The sequence below is a fragment of the Nyctereutes procyonoides genome, unplaced genomic scaffold, assembly GCF_905146905.1.
Source record: "Nyctereutes procyonoides isolate TBG_1078 unplaced genomic scaffold, NYPRO_anot_genome, whole genome shotgun sequence".
NCBI lineage: Eukaryota > Metazoa > Chordata > Mammalia > Carnivora > Canidae > Nyctereutes > Nyctereutes procyonoides.
Genome location: NW_026575121.1, coordinates 45,407,724 through 45,424,055, shown reverse-complemented (window position 1 = coordinate 45,424,055; position 16,332 = coordinate 45,407,724). Strand labels below are relative to the sequence as shown.

Sequence of the window (16,332 nt, the reverse complement as noted above, 5' to 3'; positions counted from 1 at the left end):
TATTCGTGCCAGTCTCTCACTGTTTCCAATCCTCCAACTTCAATGATGGGGCTGTGCTGCAGAACCTGGCACCCTCTGTCACAGAGTGAAACACACACCTGGCTAGAGTCAGGAGAAAATAAAGGAGGTGATCCAGCAGGAGCTGCTGTTCCTATGTGCCTGGTTGTTGGCCCACAGACCAAAAAGATAAGCCAGCAGATAAGCAATAATGTGAGTGAGCTGCAACAATGTGTGTCCTGCTTGGACCTTTCAATTATAAAAAGAAATCTGGATCTGGCTACTTAACTTATACCTTCTGAATCTTGCACCACAAACCTCTTGTACCCACACTATCCTAAAATTATGTAGGGAGAATTAAGAGGAACGTATCCTCAGCTTAGCCACATTGGCACCATATAAAGCCACTACAGATGGCCAGAGGTCTCTGAAAGATATTTGATCTGAGAACCTGGAGGGTAAGGAAGATTCAGCCACATAGCCATGCCAAGATTTGGAAGAGTATTCCAGGCAGAAGAAATAGCTACTGCAAAGCCCTGAGGCAGTGATATAAATGAGATATTTTTTAATGATGAGGCTGGAGTATGGTGAGAGGGAGAGTGGTATGAAATGAGATCATAGATAGAGGCAGGGACCGGATCACGTGGGGCCTTCTAGAACATGGTAATGAGCATGGATCACTTTTTTCTAAGTGCAGTGGGAAGCAAATGGAGTTTTTAACAAGCCAGTAGTAGTTTGATCTGATTTCTATTTTTAAACTTTATTTTAAAATAATTTCAAACTTAAAAAGAGGCATATGATTAGCACAAAGAATTCCAACATCCAACTGATTTCCCTTCACTTTGCAGAGAAAGGGCTTTGGTGGGCAGGGCCATTCCTTCCTAGGACTCTTCTAGGTCTCCTGGTATCCTATATAAACGACACTCCTCGAGGACAATGTCCATGATGCCCTGGGAATGTGCTGCCCAGGTAGTGGAAGCTGAAATATTTCTTGGAGAACTACTTCAAGGAGTTCAGGACAGTGTGCTTTCATGGTAGTTTTCAGATTTCACAGGAAAACCAGTCTTGTTATTTGTCTCAATTCTTGACTTTATGTTGGTACAAAAAACAGTATTACTTCTTCAGATTTAGTCTCAACTTGATTGGTCACCGCATTACTTCACAAAAACAGAAAACCTCACAGATTTGACACCACTGAAGCTATTTAAAGAGAATGTTACACAGATAATTCCAGATTTCCTAAGAACTTCCAGAGAATAGGCACAGTCTCCTAAGGGAAACATATACTGAAGGGCCACCATTCATAATGGTGTGTGAAGTCTCTACATTACTGTTGGCCTTAGACTTACTTATCCTGTAGTTTCAATAGACTTGGCTTGCAAGTTGAGACCACAGAAAACCTTCCTAAAACAAGCTCTTCTGCCTGGATTCTCTTCCTCTAGCTGAAAGCCAAGGTTCAAATATTGAAATGTGCTGAGGTGCACACTTGCTTATCTATGCAAGTTCATTTCTGACTTCAGTACAAATCCAGGTTTAACAGTACAATCAACAGCTAAAATTAGCTACCAATAGCCAGGCATTTTCACTAAAAACATACACACCTAATAGGTGCTCATTAAATTATGAGGGTAAAAAGCAGAAAAACTAAAGAGAAGTCTGATGCCTTTAGAGAAATCATTTATTCTCTCTTATGCTCAGTTGAAGGGGAGCTCTGCTAGCGCAGAAGGGCTCAGTGACAACAGTGAGTGCCTGGCACACAGCAGACATTCAGTTAAGGAGGAGCTAATATTATTACATGTGTCATAAAAGTAAGTATCTTCTATAGCTTCTTAGAGAAGAAACAAAATGCTTCTGAAAAAAAAAAGAAAAAGAAAGAAGCCTGGACACAACCATTTGTCTTCTTTAAGAAAAAAAGTTGTAAAAATTAATTGTAAAAAAGCATGATCTGAAAGAAAAGTAGAAAAGTTTCGATCTTTAATGAGAGTTTACAGTATATACTTATCCTTCCATGCTCTGTGCTGACAGAGCTCTGTGTAAACATTCACCGAGAGAAGAGTGGGTGCTGTGCCGCGACTTACAGACTAAATTTTCAGCTCTGATTACTAAATTCATGAACAATGTTTTATATGCTATATGTTAATTATTAACTATTTTCCTTCATTTAACAATGGCTCTTGAATAACAAAATAAATTATCAACAAATTCAATCATAAAATAAAAAATAATTAAAGTAAAAAAAAAAAGACCTGTCAGAGTTTCATATATACAAGTACAGTAACACATTTCATATATCTGGATTGCAGTTTCTATGTTCTTTGTGTAGGTAACAGAAAAATTATTTCCTCTCTACTGGTACAAGTTCACAAAGCTTATGAAAGGCTTCCCCTTTTTTGATCCTGCTTAATTAACTGCACCTCAGTTGAACAGGACAGACAGCACCAGGGTTATGAATGAGACGTGGTAAAAGAAAAGGTCATGACCACACAGCAGATCACGTAGAGCTAAAATACATCTCCAACTTCCTAGTGGTAACCTGTACCCCTCATTTATTAAATAATTTACAGAGAACTGTTAGAAAGATGATCTAATGAGCCAGGTGACCTCTGTCACTTGTCAGTTTGCTACTTGCGAACATAGATATTTGCCTCTAACATGAAACAGAACACTGTTCAATTCCAATGAGACCAGGGGTAAGGTAAGAATGAGGACAAAGTCACAGGTACTTTAAAGTTATGCTGTGTTGTTTTGACTATTTAATTAAAAACTAATTACCAGGTCAGTCCACCATTTCTTGCTTAAAAATGTAATACCTTTGGAAGTAGATAAAAAGTATTTGAAAAGAAAATAAGCCAGATGTAAAACTGAAAAGGCCTGAACAGCATGACACCAAACAGAAACAGAATAATTTCCAATCAGTGACTACTAATGGGAACACTCATTTTATACACCAGGTATTGACAACCATTTAGCAATTCTTTAAACAGGCACTTGGTAGAGTATTTCATAGCTAGCATACTCAATACTGGGGCATCACATACACAAAAAATACGGCTTTATTACAAAGGATTCAAGATGGCAACTACTTAGAATCCAGTGCCAACAAGGATTATAACAAATCCAGTGAGTATTTTGTTTTTCAATTATTCATAGAAAATTTAATCCTGATTAAGTATCCTTGGGCAGGAATTCATGGGTAGTTGATGACTGAAACCAACATTTATGTGAAATGCTTCTGTTAATTTAATCTGTGTATACGGCTTAATTATGATTGGGGATTCAATGTAAGAAATGAATTATATCAGGATTAAAATTTTAGTACCATATCACATAGTACGTTTCCCTTCTTTCTTTTTAAACATGTAACCCTGCTTGTCCCTTCACCTAAGTGCTCAGATTTTAAAAGTCTTTGTAAGGAACAACCCATATAATGTATCTAAGCTTTATTTTTCATAAACTATTTATCAAAAACCCTTTGCTAACCAAGCCAGAACCTGAACTAGAGCCAAAGGGATAGAAGAAAATGGAGAAGAACCCCACACCAAATAAACAAAAACTTATTCATTCATTCAGCTATAAATATATTTTATATTCACATTCTTAAGTAATTTCATTTTCAATTCCTTTAAACTCCAATGTGAAATGCATTTTCCTTAAAGCATAAAGAGCAGTTTTTAATCAGTGTATTACACTGATTTTGTAATTGGAGTTTGTTTAGATATGTATAAGCAAGTAATCATTTAACTGATTACTTTTTATAAGACTATCAAACCTGAGTTAACTATTGATATAAGATGAGGCATTACAACAAAGTGGTGAATCTCTTACCAAAATATCATATAACTCTTTTTATATTAATTTCCACAGATAAATTGCATAAATCACCCTATAACAACACACTTTCTTGAAAGTTTATTAAGCATATTTCAAAACATTTCATTTGTTACCTTTTTTCAGTTTGATACTGCTTAAATGCAGTTGTATAAATAACATGCTCTGCCTTCTTTGTTCAATTTTTCATACCAAAAGTATGAAAAAAAAGTCACTGTATTTGGATCCTTATTGCACTCTTAAATCAATTGTTTTCTTTAAAGAAAATCAAGTATCAGAAGTGAGGCCGACTTTTGTGTCCAGATGATATGGTCAGTGGTAGTGTTACTGAAGAAAGTGAAGAAACTTCCCAGTATAGACTGTGGGAAAGAAAGAGTCTGTAGAGAATAACCATGGAAACAGACTGGCAAAGGATAACACCTATTGTGATAACCTGAAAATAAAAGAAAGGGATGCTTTTACGGCATGTAAACACAGAGAAATTATATATTCAGTTCATCACAAACCCCCATACTTCCCGTTTATGTACGCATACATCACCTACTCTACCCTCCATCTTTGACATAGGTACATTTTATCAAAGAAGTTTTCAATAGGAAAATGTGACTAATGTTCAGAACTGTAACTGTTCAAAGGCAAAATTTATCTTACAGTTAGTTCACAGACTCCAAAATAAAGACACATTCAATTTGCTAACGCATTCTCTCCTCAGGGTGCACACCGTAGGCAGAAAGTGGTAAGAAAAATCAGGTTCCTGGCTAATCTGGTAAGAGGAATAAAGCATGCCCCACCTGAATCCTGAAGAGTGTTCTAAGGGCATTTCAAAGATCCTCAAGTTGCTTCCTTATTTTTGTAGACTACCTTCCTATCTAATTACCCTTTGCAAATACCTCAGGCTCGAGACATTTGTGTGTTCAAGGCCACACTGCACGGCTTGGAAAAGGGACCTAGCAGAACACAATGAGTTGATGGAGCCATTTACCTAAGAAGGCAAGTATCAACACTCTAGTCTGCAGTCTGGTAAAGCAACTAGACTGAGTTCTCATGAATCTACTTTGATTCTTAACCACTGCATAGTAAAAAATTTTAATCAATTGCTCTTAACATAGATGGATTATGAATTGTCTAATTTTTAAAACAGTATTATGAAATAGGCTGAAATAATAAAAGTGATTTTCATCATTTTTAATTAACTAGAATTAAACATTTTTCTTCCATATTTTAAAGTTCCTGTTCATATGCTCACCAGTTCAATCATTTTGTTTCAAAGTATTGTTTTAAAGAACTTAGAAAACCTCTAAATAGATAAATAGGCCTTTTCTACTTTAATAATTTTCCAATAAACACTACAAAAAACTATAGTGATCATGTGTATTACTTACCTTATCTCTTTGGTAGTCACTAAAAATGACAGAGATACATGCAAGACCTGGATGGCATAAAAACCACAAGATACAGCCCTGAAACAAATGATAAATAAGCCAAATGAGTTTGGCTATATCTTTATTTCCAGAATGTGCCAGATAAAAAACATCACTAGCATATTTAGGAGGTCCTGATTGACCTCAATTGGTCTTTAGAAGTTCTATCTAATAAAATATAAAAATAAATTTGCTACTGCTATGATAATATTTCGTTTCTAATCAAATGCATATTTTAAATTTTGTATTCGGAATCTCTTATAAAGACACATTAATATACTCATTGTTAAATGACATTATATATTAAACATGAAAATACATTAATATAAGTAACAATAATTGAGAAAAAGTACAAATGTATAATATTCCTATAAAAAGAAAAACTAATAAAGATGTTCATTCACATTTGCATGTAGAGATTCACAAAGAAATTCTGTAAGAATACCCAAAACACTGACTACAAGTGGTGGCGTGTTTGTGGGTTAGTACAGAAGAGTGGAACTGAGTAAATAAGAATGAGAAACTTTAACATTATACTTTTCAAGCATTTCTTTTCTATTTTTCCAAGAACAGAAATGTATTTTCTTTTCCAAAACTAAAAATGAAGTAAAATATTAAGTTAATAAATAGTAGTTATTGAGAGGCTCAGTATAATAAAGATAAGAAAAAAAAACAAGATATAAAAAAATGTGCTGTTTGTGTAAATATGGAAGGAAATACATAGGAATATTAAAAATTCTCTGGGAGGATAAGTTGGTAGTAAATAGCAGTGATTATATGAGGAAATAATAACTGAGTAGATGGGAGAGAGATAAAAAATACTTTTGCTTCTCTTTAAATACTTTCAGACATTTGAACCCATTTAAAAATTAAATTAAGACATAAAATTTTTTTTTAAGTTCAAGAAAAAAGTTTGGTTCAGTTTTAAACACAGAAAAAAGAGGAAATTTAGTTTTAAAACATCTTAAATATATATTAACTTTCCAAACAATAAACCCTCCCATCCCTGTAAAAAATTCAAAAACAAAAAAGCATTTTCTTGCCTCTTTGGTACTCAGAAAGCTGAAGTGGGTTCCTGGGGCTGCAGGAGCAGCTTTAAGGAGCTGAACTCAGGATGAGGAACCTGGCCCTCCCTCCACAGCCACCCTGGGATGCTGAGCACTGTGCGCTTTGCCGGCTGGCAGGATGGAGGGGGGGGGGGTTACTGACTAACAGCTTATCTGAATGCTCTTCTGCATTGCCAGGATGAAGATGTATGAATTCTTTCAATCTGACAGAAAATACAACCTTCTAGGAAGGCAGGTTCCTGCAATGTTACTGCTCCAAATTCTCTTATTTTTTCCTTTATTAAATGGGTAGAGAACAAAGTCAAATTTGCTTTCAGATCTGACTCGTGTAAGGACATAGAAAAGAGGAATAAAGTAAATGTGATCTCATGCGGAGGCAGTGAAATGGCTGAAACAGCCTTCTGCTTCATCTGCTTATGCTGAAAGAAAGCTCCTCATGGTTAGAAAACACTGCATAACGGACAGTAGCAGTTCATAACTACTAAGTGTTTTTTGAGAAATGTAAACTGTATTCTAACTTAATTTTTTAAAAACTCTGATACTACAGAAAAAAATGTGAAATTCCTACTGATAAAGAAATTACGACCCAGGCAAAATTGACTTAAGATTACATGGAAACTACTATTGCACAGGTTCTGTAAAATGGAATACAAAATCTTATCTCATAGGTTGTACAGATTAGAGGAGCTGAAACACAAAAAGGGCACAGCTTAGTGCTTTGGCACATAATAACAGCTTAACCAACATCAGCACAAGGTTGCTTAACCTCCCAAAAAAAGCAGAACAAAGTTGATAATCAGAAGAAGTTATTTTCTACCCAAACCCATACTTTGGCGAACGTGATGTAAAACTCTCTTTTTAGAGTGCTTCTCTCCACTGTGATGATCTGGTACAGTCCGCAGCCTAACGACAATGCTAGGCAAATCCTTAAAATGATTAGCAAGATCCCTGCTAAGTTGTGATGTGAATGGTAGCTGTGAGGATTGGTATCTTCAAACTGCTCCCAAAGTAGCAAAATGCTCTGCAAAATACAACATCATATTGAAAGAAAAAAAAATCTTGTCTACTCATGATAAGTACTTTGTCAACTATTTTCAAACATCCCCTTAAAGAGTATATGAATATTCCTAAGAGGTTCTAAGATTTACCAGACTATAAAGATTGTTAACTAATAAAGCGCAGGCATCAAGCATAATAGACTTCTCTTCCCTAATATCCTAAACTAGAGAAAAGGGATTCTTATAAAATAATACAAAAGATAAAAAATGCAATTGCCATCATGATTCAAGTAAGACATTTTTAAGGATGAAACTAAGTTGAAAATGTTAAGAGAACAAACCCAAACTTTTTCTAAATCTTTCTTCCCTTAGCACCCTATCGTGAATCAAACTGCCCTGTATTCAAGCCCATTATCTCAGGATAACTTTGAAATATCTCACTATCTTCTGTAATCCAGAAGTGACCAAGTCAGAAGTCACTATTTTTCCATGGTAACCTCCCAGGGTAAAGGGGTGTGTGTGTGTGTGTGTGTGTGTGTGTGTGTGTGTGAGAGAGAGAGAGAGAGAGAGAGAGAGAGAGAGTGTGTGTGTGTGTGTGTAATATATATATATTTTGTTGAGAGAATGAGCAGTATGCACACACAAGCAGTGGGGATGGACAGAGCAAGAGGAAAAGAAGCCCCAGGCAGGTTCGGCACCAGGCATGAGCCCAGTGGGTGGCTCAAACCCAGGACTCCAAGATCATGACCTGAGCTGAAATCATGAGTTGGACCCCTAACTGACTGAACCATCTGGGTGCCCTAAAAGAGAGTATATTTTTGATATTCACTATGAGCATCCAGGTTATTCATGAATAACCAGCATAGGTACTCATCCTTTTCTTTATTGACTTTTTCTCCCATATTGTTACTATTACAATAAAAAGCTCAGCAATTCCTCATTAGCTGTTCTGTTTATGGCTATTGAGTAGAAATACTTTCCTTCCACCTTTTCCAAAAGTCAATCACAAATTACTACAATGTTTTTTGCCATCACACGTGTCAGTAGCCCTGTTTCCTTCATTAGCCAAGTCAGCCCTCAGAACTGTCTTCAGTGGCTTCCAAAGAATTAATGATCAAAACTCAGTTATGAAATCCAATTCTCAGGGAATCCCTGGGTGGCTCAGCGCTTTAGCGCCTGCCTTCAGCCCAGGGTGTGGTCCTGGAGACCTGGGATTGAGTCCCACATCAGGCTTCCTGCATGGAGCCTGCTTCTCCCTCTGCCTGTGTCTCTGCCTCCGTCTCTCTCCTCTGTGTACTTCATGAATAAATAAATAAAATCTTTTTTTAAAAAAAATCCAATTCTCAGGCATTATGGGGTTTGTCAGCAATCCCTTCCTCTTCTTACTCTCAAATCTTCTATCCTGGTCTTACTCCTACTACCATGATTGACAGGTGAACTCCTCTGTCATCCTGTACACATGCATTTCCTTCTTAGGCTGAATATTTGCTTTCCAACACTAAAATATTACTTCTTCACTCCCCCAAATTATTATATCCATATGACTTCTTAACCTGTAATTCTAAATTTAAGTTTTGTAATAAGTAAGTGCTATTAAAGAACTACTGTCTCCTGGTATCTATGTGGGGTGAAGGATATGTTAACTAGCCTGATTTTGGTGACCATTTCATAATGTGGACATATATCAAAACATCAAGTTGTACATCTTAAATACATACAACTTCAATTTCTTAATTATACCTCCAATAAAGCCAAAACAATCCCTATCACTTCCCATGACTCACATTTTTACATATTCAATTTCCACATTTTCAGTTATGTATATTAACATGTGGCCTGTGGGATACACGTATGTATTTATGTTGCCTCATTCACCTCGTCTGGGTGGTTGCTGAGGTCCAGGGCCACATTTCACGTCTTCTTCACAAGTGCTTACATAAACTCTAGTGTAGTGTCATCATCTCAGTTCTCAATTTATATTTGTCTATGATAATGGGTTAAAATTACAATGGAATAATGAAAATTAGATTTAAAAAAGCTATTTATTGAGAAATGAGAATTTAACCCAATATTAACACTACTTTCCAGAAGCCCTGGATCAAAAACATTAAGTTGGTAGAATCTTGCCCTTATTTTAATCACTTGTAATTCAGTTGTCATTAGCCCTTCATTCTAAAGCCTTAGGAAGCCATTATTTGCTATCTAAACATCACCACCTGTGATATGATCTAACTCAGTCATGAAATTCAACATACCCATTTCACTTAGCATCTACTATACTCAATAAATATCATGCGTATAAAGATGAATAAAGCACAGGACTTATCACTTCACTAATGAATTTTTCACTTTATTTAATGCATTAAAACTCAGATTATAATGTCCTTTGCAGAGCCTAAGTGTTTATTTCATTTTCATCTACAGCCAATGATGAATTTTTGTTTATTCCTTCCTTTATAATTTTTATAGAATCCATTGCACATGGGCATATGGAGATCCTAGAATTAAACAAACAAAAAAGGGCTAAGAAGACTAAATTTTCTAAAAGACTAAATTTGTCCTGTATTTGTTTTCAAAAACTAGATCCCATTCTTTCTCATTCTGTATTTTGCTTTATTGTTAATCTCAGATATTCACTTGAATTCCTTCATGTATATAAAGTAATAGAACTGAACCTAAAAATCCTTGCCCATGAATGAATCTCAAATTCATTGACTCAGCCATGTAAAATGTTGAGTACTTACTATATGTTAGAAAATATGATAGAAAGCTATTAAGTAGGAAATGAGAATCTATCCTAATATTAAGCATTCTTCACGTTTTTAAATAAGCTGATTCAAAGTTCAAATTCATGTAAGTAATAACTAAATTCTGCGATCTACACATATTAGCATTCAGAAGATTACAAGTTATTTGATCTATCACTCTTTAAATTCACACTTTAAATGACAAATTCCCCATGGGTGTCAAGTTTCACTTTTGAAATGAGGTCTGTTCAAGTTTGGATTTTTGCATATTGCCAAGTATAAACACTGAGTATCAATACTCACCTGTGTTATGACAATGAATACAGCAATGCCAGTGGATGCAGGAGTAGAATCCCACTGGAGAGGTCTGCTTTGAGACTTCTTCATTCTGACTATTGTCCAGCCCATGCATAGACTCAGAAGCAGGTATAACATTTGAATTTGGGAAGCAATGTCAAAAACTAATGGGAAATGAGAACAAAAGTCAACCAAGTTTCTACAATACAAAGGATTTGGTCCTTTTTGCATTGAGAATGTAATTATTTTTTAAGCACAAAAATATAGGCATTTTCAAAGAGAAGTTGATAAAATTCAATAACAAAAGATATTCTTGTAGAACTCTAAAATTAAAATTTTGCCATTAGGTTTATAAACATTTTTGAAAATAGAACAACGGCAATACTCTATATGTAACTTTATTAAGACCAACTTTAGATCTCTTTGTTTCCCATTTTTCTTGGCTTTTCTAACTACATAATACTGTTCTCTGACTGCTTATTAAATGACTGCTTATTAAAATAAACACATTTTATTTATTTTTTTTTTTTTAAATATTTTTTTTAATTTTTATTTATTTATGATAGTCACACAGAGAAAGAGAGAGGCAGAGACATAGGCAGAGGGAGAAGCAGGCTCCATGCCCCGGGAGCCTGACGTGGGATTCGATCCCGGGTCTCCAGGATCGCGCCCTGGGTCAAAGGCAGGCGCCAAACCGCTGCGCCACCCAGGGATCCCAATAAACACATTTTAAATGTAACTTCTGCAATATGGAGAATACTAGTACCTTTATTTCTGAGTTGTTAATTTTTTAGATAGCTGAACTATATCATGTGAGCTTATTTTCTAAAACTATTAATAAGAAATAGCATGACAATAAAACACAATGGCTGTTGTAACATTCAATGATGCTGGCTTTAGTGTTAGTCCCGAAGACAAACGAAATGCTTCATGTATTAGTGTGATGTGCCACCAGGTGGCCATCACTGACACTGCAGGGAAAGACTGCTCCTTTCAAAAAGGAAGCAAGGAGACCACCTGCATTCAGTCCCGCGCTTGGAGAAAACAATGCATTTTTATTTTGGAAACTAGTATTTATTGACTCAAAAAGATGATCACTTTCTCATCCTAGGGTATTTTGATGTGGATTTTGGAATAAACATGATCAGAATGCACCAAAACAAAACTTTCTTCAAATCGCCAGCCATACATACCTTAGACGTCTACAACTTTTACTTCTATATTTATATAAAGATATTCTTGCAGAAACAGGTAAAACTATCTGTACTATATTAAAAAGTTACAGGCTGAAAACCTATTAACGATACACCCTTTCAGATATATTTTGATCATTTTCTCCCTACTCTGGATATTCTACATTTATGCTCATATATTTGTTATAGCGAATTCCAATAATGAACTGTCACTATATTTGAATAGTACAAAATGTCATGGCCTTTCAGATCAAGCACAATTTTCTCTCATCACAGATTTTAAATGACTGTGATGTCAATTACTTTTATTTAACATCTCACGAATACATATTCCGTTACTGGAAGAAGTCAGGCAAAGGAATATTCCTGCATAAGTTGCTAATTAGCAAAAACAAATACCTGAGCCCTGATGTTTTGGCTCATTTTTTTGTATAGTAGGTGTGAAGCACATATTAACAGAATGTCAATATGTAAGCATTAGGTAGAACACTGCTTATCTGACACTGAAAGATAACTGTAGATAAAATAACAGGCCACATAATAATCCTATTCTGTTTGATTTTATTAAGAATCTTGACATTTTAATCATTTAATCAAATCTGTTGTCTGAACACCAACATTTAGTAACATTTATAGTAGCTTAATAAAAAGAAAAAACTTTGTTTTTTAAACCTACAGTGAAGATGCCAGCCTAAAACACTATTTTGTATACAGCAGACACAAAACTTCAAAAGTCCTTGATTTCAGTGATAGCTTCCACTCATGGGTTTTTGTGCGCTTTGCAACTTCTAAAATGCATAAGCTAAATTATTTCTCAGGTTCCATTCAGCTTTAAAATTCTATGGTTCTATTAAACATCCTGAGTCACCTAAGAGACAAGAGCAGGAGAAACCAGAGCTCCCAAAAATGTTCAAAAAACAGAAGCAACTCTTCTTCGTGTCCAAGAGATGACCAGTATGTGTCCTCTTCAGCAGGAAAACAAAGTTTCTAGAAGGTTTAGAATATTAGGCAGCAAGATGAGGAAAATGGGTTCTGTGATTACTACAAGATTACCATGAGCTACCCTATTAAAGAAAGATGAGACTATGAGAGAATTATGGAAATATTTTAAAAAGTAAATCCTAGAATGGTTGCATATTCAGAATTTGCTTTTTTACAGCAAATCTTGACTATTTTTCTGGGACTGAGAATGGCATTTTAGATTGTGGGAACTTTTAAATATTTTTCCTATCATGCTTAGTTGAAAAATTACTTCATAAAAGTTCCTTGTATAAATAAAAGAACAAAGCTGTGAGGTCAATTCAATTACAGGTATACTCTCTGACTCTGGATCAGAAATAGCAAAAGTCAAAAAAGGGATGAAAGGAGGAAAACAACCTTCAGCTTTAGGATCAGAAAACTTGAGTCTGAGTTTTGTCTCTACCCCTCAGAACTACTGACATTTGGAAATGTGCTTCAGGCCAATGAGCCCAGATTCTTTATGTGCAAGATAGGTGTAAACGTCTCTACTTCATCAAGTTTTTATTGAGATAAACAGAGAATGCATATAAACATGCTCCAAAAACAATGATGAATTACACACATGACCTATTATCAAGAAGAAACTATACAGGACAGATGGGAACTAAATCTGTAACCCTCTTTTCAGTGGGGCTGAATTCTAACCAACCCTGGATAGAAAAATTCTATCAGGACAAAAAATAATTGACAAAAAAAGAAAAACAAAACAGAGGCAAATAGCAAATTTATGTTTCAAAAAATATACCTTAGAAAGATACTCACATTCTGCCAAACTTCCCATAAAAGGTATTCCTATTCCATCTTTGGAGTAACTGAGGAATTGAAGAGAAGACTATTAGTGTAAATTACAAATGCGAAGAGATGGTTCATAATCAAAGGCAGCATAATTTGGGGGAACTAATTAGGATTAATTAGATGTAATGGTGAACACAGTTTTAGAGGTTTCAAGTTACCTGGAGAAATGAATGTAATTAGCTAAAGCTGAGCTGGCTTGCAGCAGCAGTGCAGTTGTCAGAACCTTTAGGATCACGTGCATGGGCCCTCCTTTCTTGATAGCCTGCCACAATGACTGAGCATAAATGCAAGCAAGCACAAAGTACACCAGGACTAGGAGGAAAAAGAACTCATGTAACCCTGTGAAGAGAAGAAAGGAGTTTGCTTCAGTACAACAAAGCCAGTAATAGTGTGGGGTGGCTTTTAAATCTTCCTGACAATATATTTCTAAAACTGTTTTTTTTTAAACTGGAGTCATAGCTTTCACTTATGTATGGAAAAAGAGAGAAATTATTAAAATGTAAACAATTTTTTACTTTGGGATAAAGGTTTAAATATAAGAAGGCAGATTAAACTAAAGTAGGTAAAGTCAATCTCTATAAAAGGATCCTTAGGCAATAAGCCTGAAGACTAACCATAAGAAAATCGTAAATTAAAACAAGGATGTGAGCATTCAGTCAGACATACTTTTTACCCCCAAAGTGGATTACTTTACTATGAAATTTAGGAATAGATTTTATCAACAATAGCTTAATATACCCTGACAATGGTTCTCAAAGTGCAATCTCCAGACTAGCAGCATCAACAGGGAACTTGTTAGAAATAGAAATGCACATTCTTGGGCTTCATCCCAGATCTACTATATCAGAAATTCTGGGAGAGGGGACCAGCAAGCTGTGTTTTAATAAGCCCATCAGGTGATTCTGATACAAAAACACAGCTCTGGAATATACCACTATCTTACATTTCCAGTGGAACAAAGTTTCAAAATACGTTATGACCATAGTCCCCTTCTGAAGTAAACTGTCTGCAGGTCTTGTCAAAGAGGAAATTCTATGGTGACCATGAGACTCCATCCCACAGTTGGCTAAAACTGTAATACTTGACCAAATGGCCACCAACCCAAAGACTAGCTGCTGGCCACCAGAATAATTTGGTTCTCAAGTTAAGTCAGGCTAATCAGTCTCTCAGGAAATCAAACCACAAAACATGGAAAGAATTAGGCAGTAGAAATTGAAGTTGAAAGGAGCTGACGTTGAAGTCACATCAGGCCACAGTGAAATAAATATTCTGAGTAAGCAGAAATATCAAACAAGCAAAGGGAGCTGGTTGGTAAAGACAAGAACAGAGTAAACGAGCAGACTTTATATTAAAAACGGTGCCAGTTGTTAAGCAACCTCTAGTTCCTACCAACAGCTTTCCAGTATAGTCTTCATGCATCCCAAAATATGCATCCCTTTTTCTGCATCACCTGAATCTTTTGACTGTGTCTTCATTTCTCAGAAATATCAGAAAATTTTTATCATAACCTGGAGGAATAGCTTTGAGTTTAACATCTTACTTACACTGACTTAGTTACATCTAAAACTAGTTCCAAATATTAAGATTTCATATTGTATCGAAATACCACTGGAGTATAATGATGGTGGCTGTGAACAGAGCTGTCTCTACTGAATCTGTGGATGAACAGTCTAAACTGCAATCATTTCCATCCAATCATGAAGCTGAATCTGCTCCAGTTTACCATTTGAGGTAAACTCTAATCAGTGGGCAGAGAAGGGAGTATTAATTTTGAAAAAGCAATCTAGAAGATACAAATAGTAGAAAAGCAGTCAATAAACAGTTCAATCTCAATCATATTTTTGCAATGGTTAGGGGGGAAAAAAAGGAGATAAGTAGTACTTCAGCCACTGGGTGTCTCTCCTGCTCTACATATATAAATGTTCACTTCCCTCATTCAGGTGAAAAAGCATGTTTAGATTTCAGGAAGAGAAGATCAAATAACTCAAGAGGCATAATTTCTTTTTAAACTCCTTACATAGGCAGCATTCCAGCTTTAGAAATAATGGGACAATAAGCCTGGGATTGTTATAGTAATGGAACAAGACAGAAAATACGCTAAATGTATTAACACTGTGGGTCAGTAAAATTCTTTATGCAATTTTGTCTTTTGAATCTTAGCTTTTATTTTTCCTTCTTAGTATAAAGAATTAAATATGGCATTCTTTTTGTTTTATTTACTCATAGTACTTTACAGAGTATTTCACACTCCATCTGGTTACAAATCCGCCATGAAAAGAAAATCCTCAGACTATTTACTGAGTAATCAGAATAACATAGGAGGAAGGTACTTTTGAAAAGAAGACATCTGTTAGTAGCAAAAAAATGTTTTAGGAATAATCAAGATTAAATGTACCTTCCAGAAAAGCTAACATTATAACCAACAAATTATTTCCTTCAGATAATGTATTAAATAACCTGCACTAGCTCAAGACATTTGTGTCTTGTACTTTGTTCATTTACTATTTTTACCTTGATCCTGCCCAAAAGATAGTCTAAAGATAAAATGTGGATTCTGCACTCACTGTTCTTTTAAATAAATCCCCTCTAGAAAAAAAAAAAGTCCGTTTTTTTTTCTTTTCAGTGATCAATTTTACTTTTGTCTTGTTACCATCCATCACAAGAAAACAATCTATATTTGTTCACTGTGAAATTAAATTCTAATTTTTAGATAGGTGGGTACTAAGTATTAAATTTCACCTATACACAAAAGAAGAATACTGTTAAATGAGCATGCAACAGGTGGCAAACACATATGTTATAAGGAAATGTGTAGATTTTAAGGCAAGCTTAATGGGAAAAAGCACTGGCAAAATTCAGCAGGAAGAAAACTTACAGGAAAGCTTCAAAAAACTCAGCTCCAGCTAAATGATGGGAGATGGGAGAAAAGAGGGTAAAGGAGACAGTCACTGGGTCATGGGTGCAGCACT

The 16,332-nt window shown here is 35.3% G+C and overlaps 1 protein-coding gene across 2 annotated transcripts in view; it reads right to left on the bottom strand.

Annotated features, from left to right (window-relative positions):
• Nucleotides 1-731: 731 nt before the first annotated feature.
• Nucleotides 732-16,332, bottom strand: part of GPR180 (G protein-coupled receptor 180) — a 31,543-nt gene continuing 15,942 nt past the window's right edge. For both annotated transcript variants that reach the window (XM_055336000.1, XM_055336001.1), the window contains exons 4-9: nucleotides 13,522-13,702; nucleotides 13,331-13,380; nucleotides 10,362-10,519; nucleotides 7,143-7,334; nucleotides 5,208-5,285; nucleotides 732-4,258 (exon numbers count right to left, since the gene is read on the bottom strand). In XM_055336000.1, coding sequence (XP_055191975.1) covers nucleotides 4,100-4,258; nucleotides 5,208-5,285; nucleotides 7,143-7,334; nucleotides 10,362-10,519; nucleotides 13,331-13,380; nucleotides 13,522-13,702 — 818 coding nt within the window. In that variant the 3' untranslated portion in view covers nucleotides 732-4,099. The remainder of the gene's footprint in view (nucleotides 4,259-5,207; nucleotides 5,286-7,142; nucleotides 7,335-10,361; nucleotides 10,520-13,330; nucleotides 13,381-13,521; nucleotides 13,703-16,332) is intronic.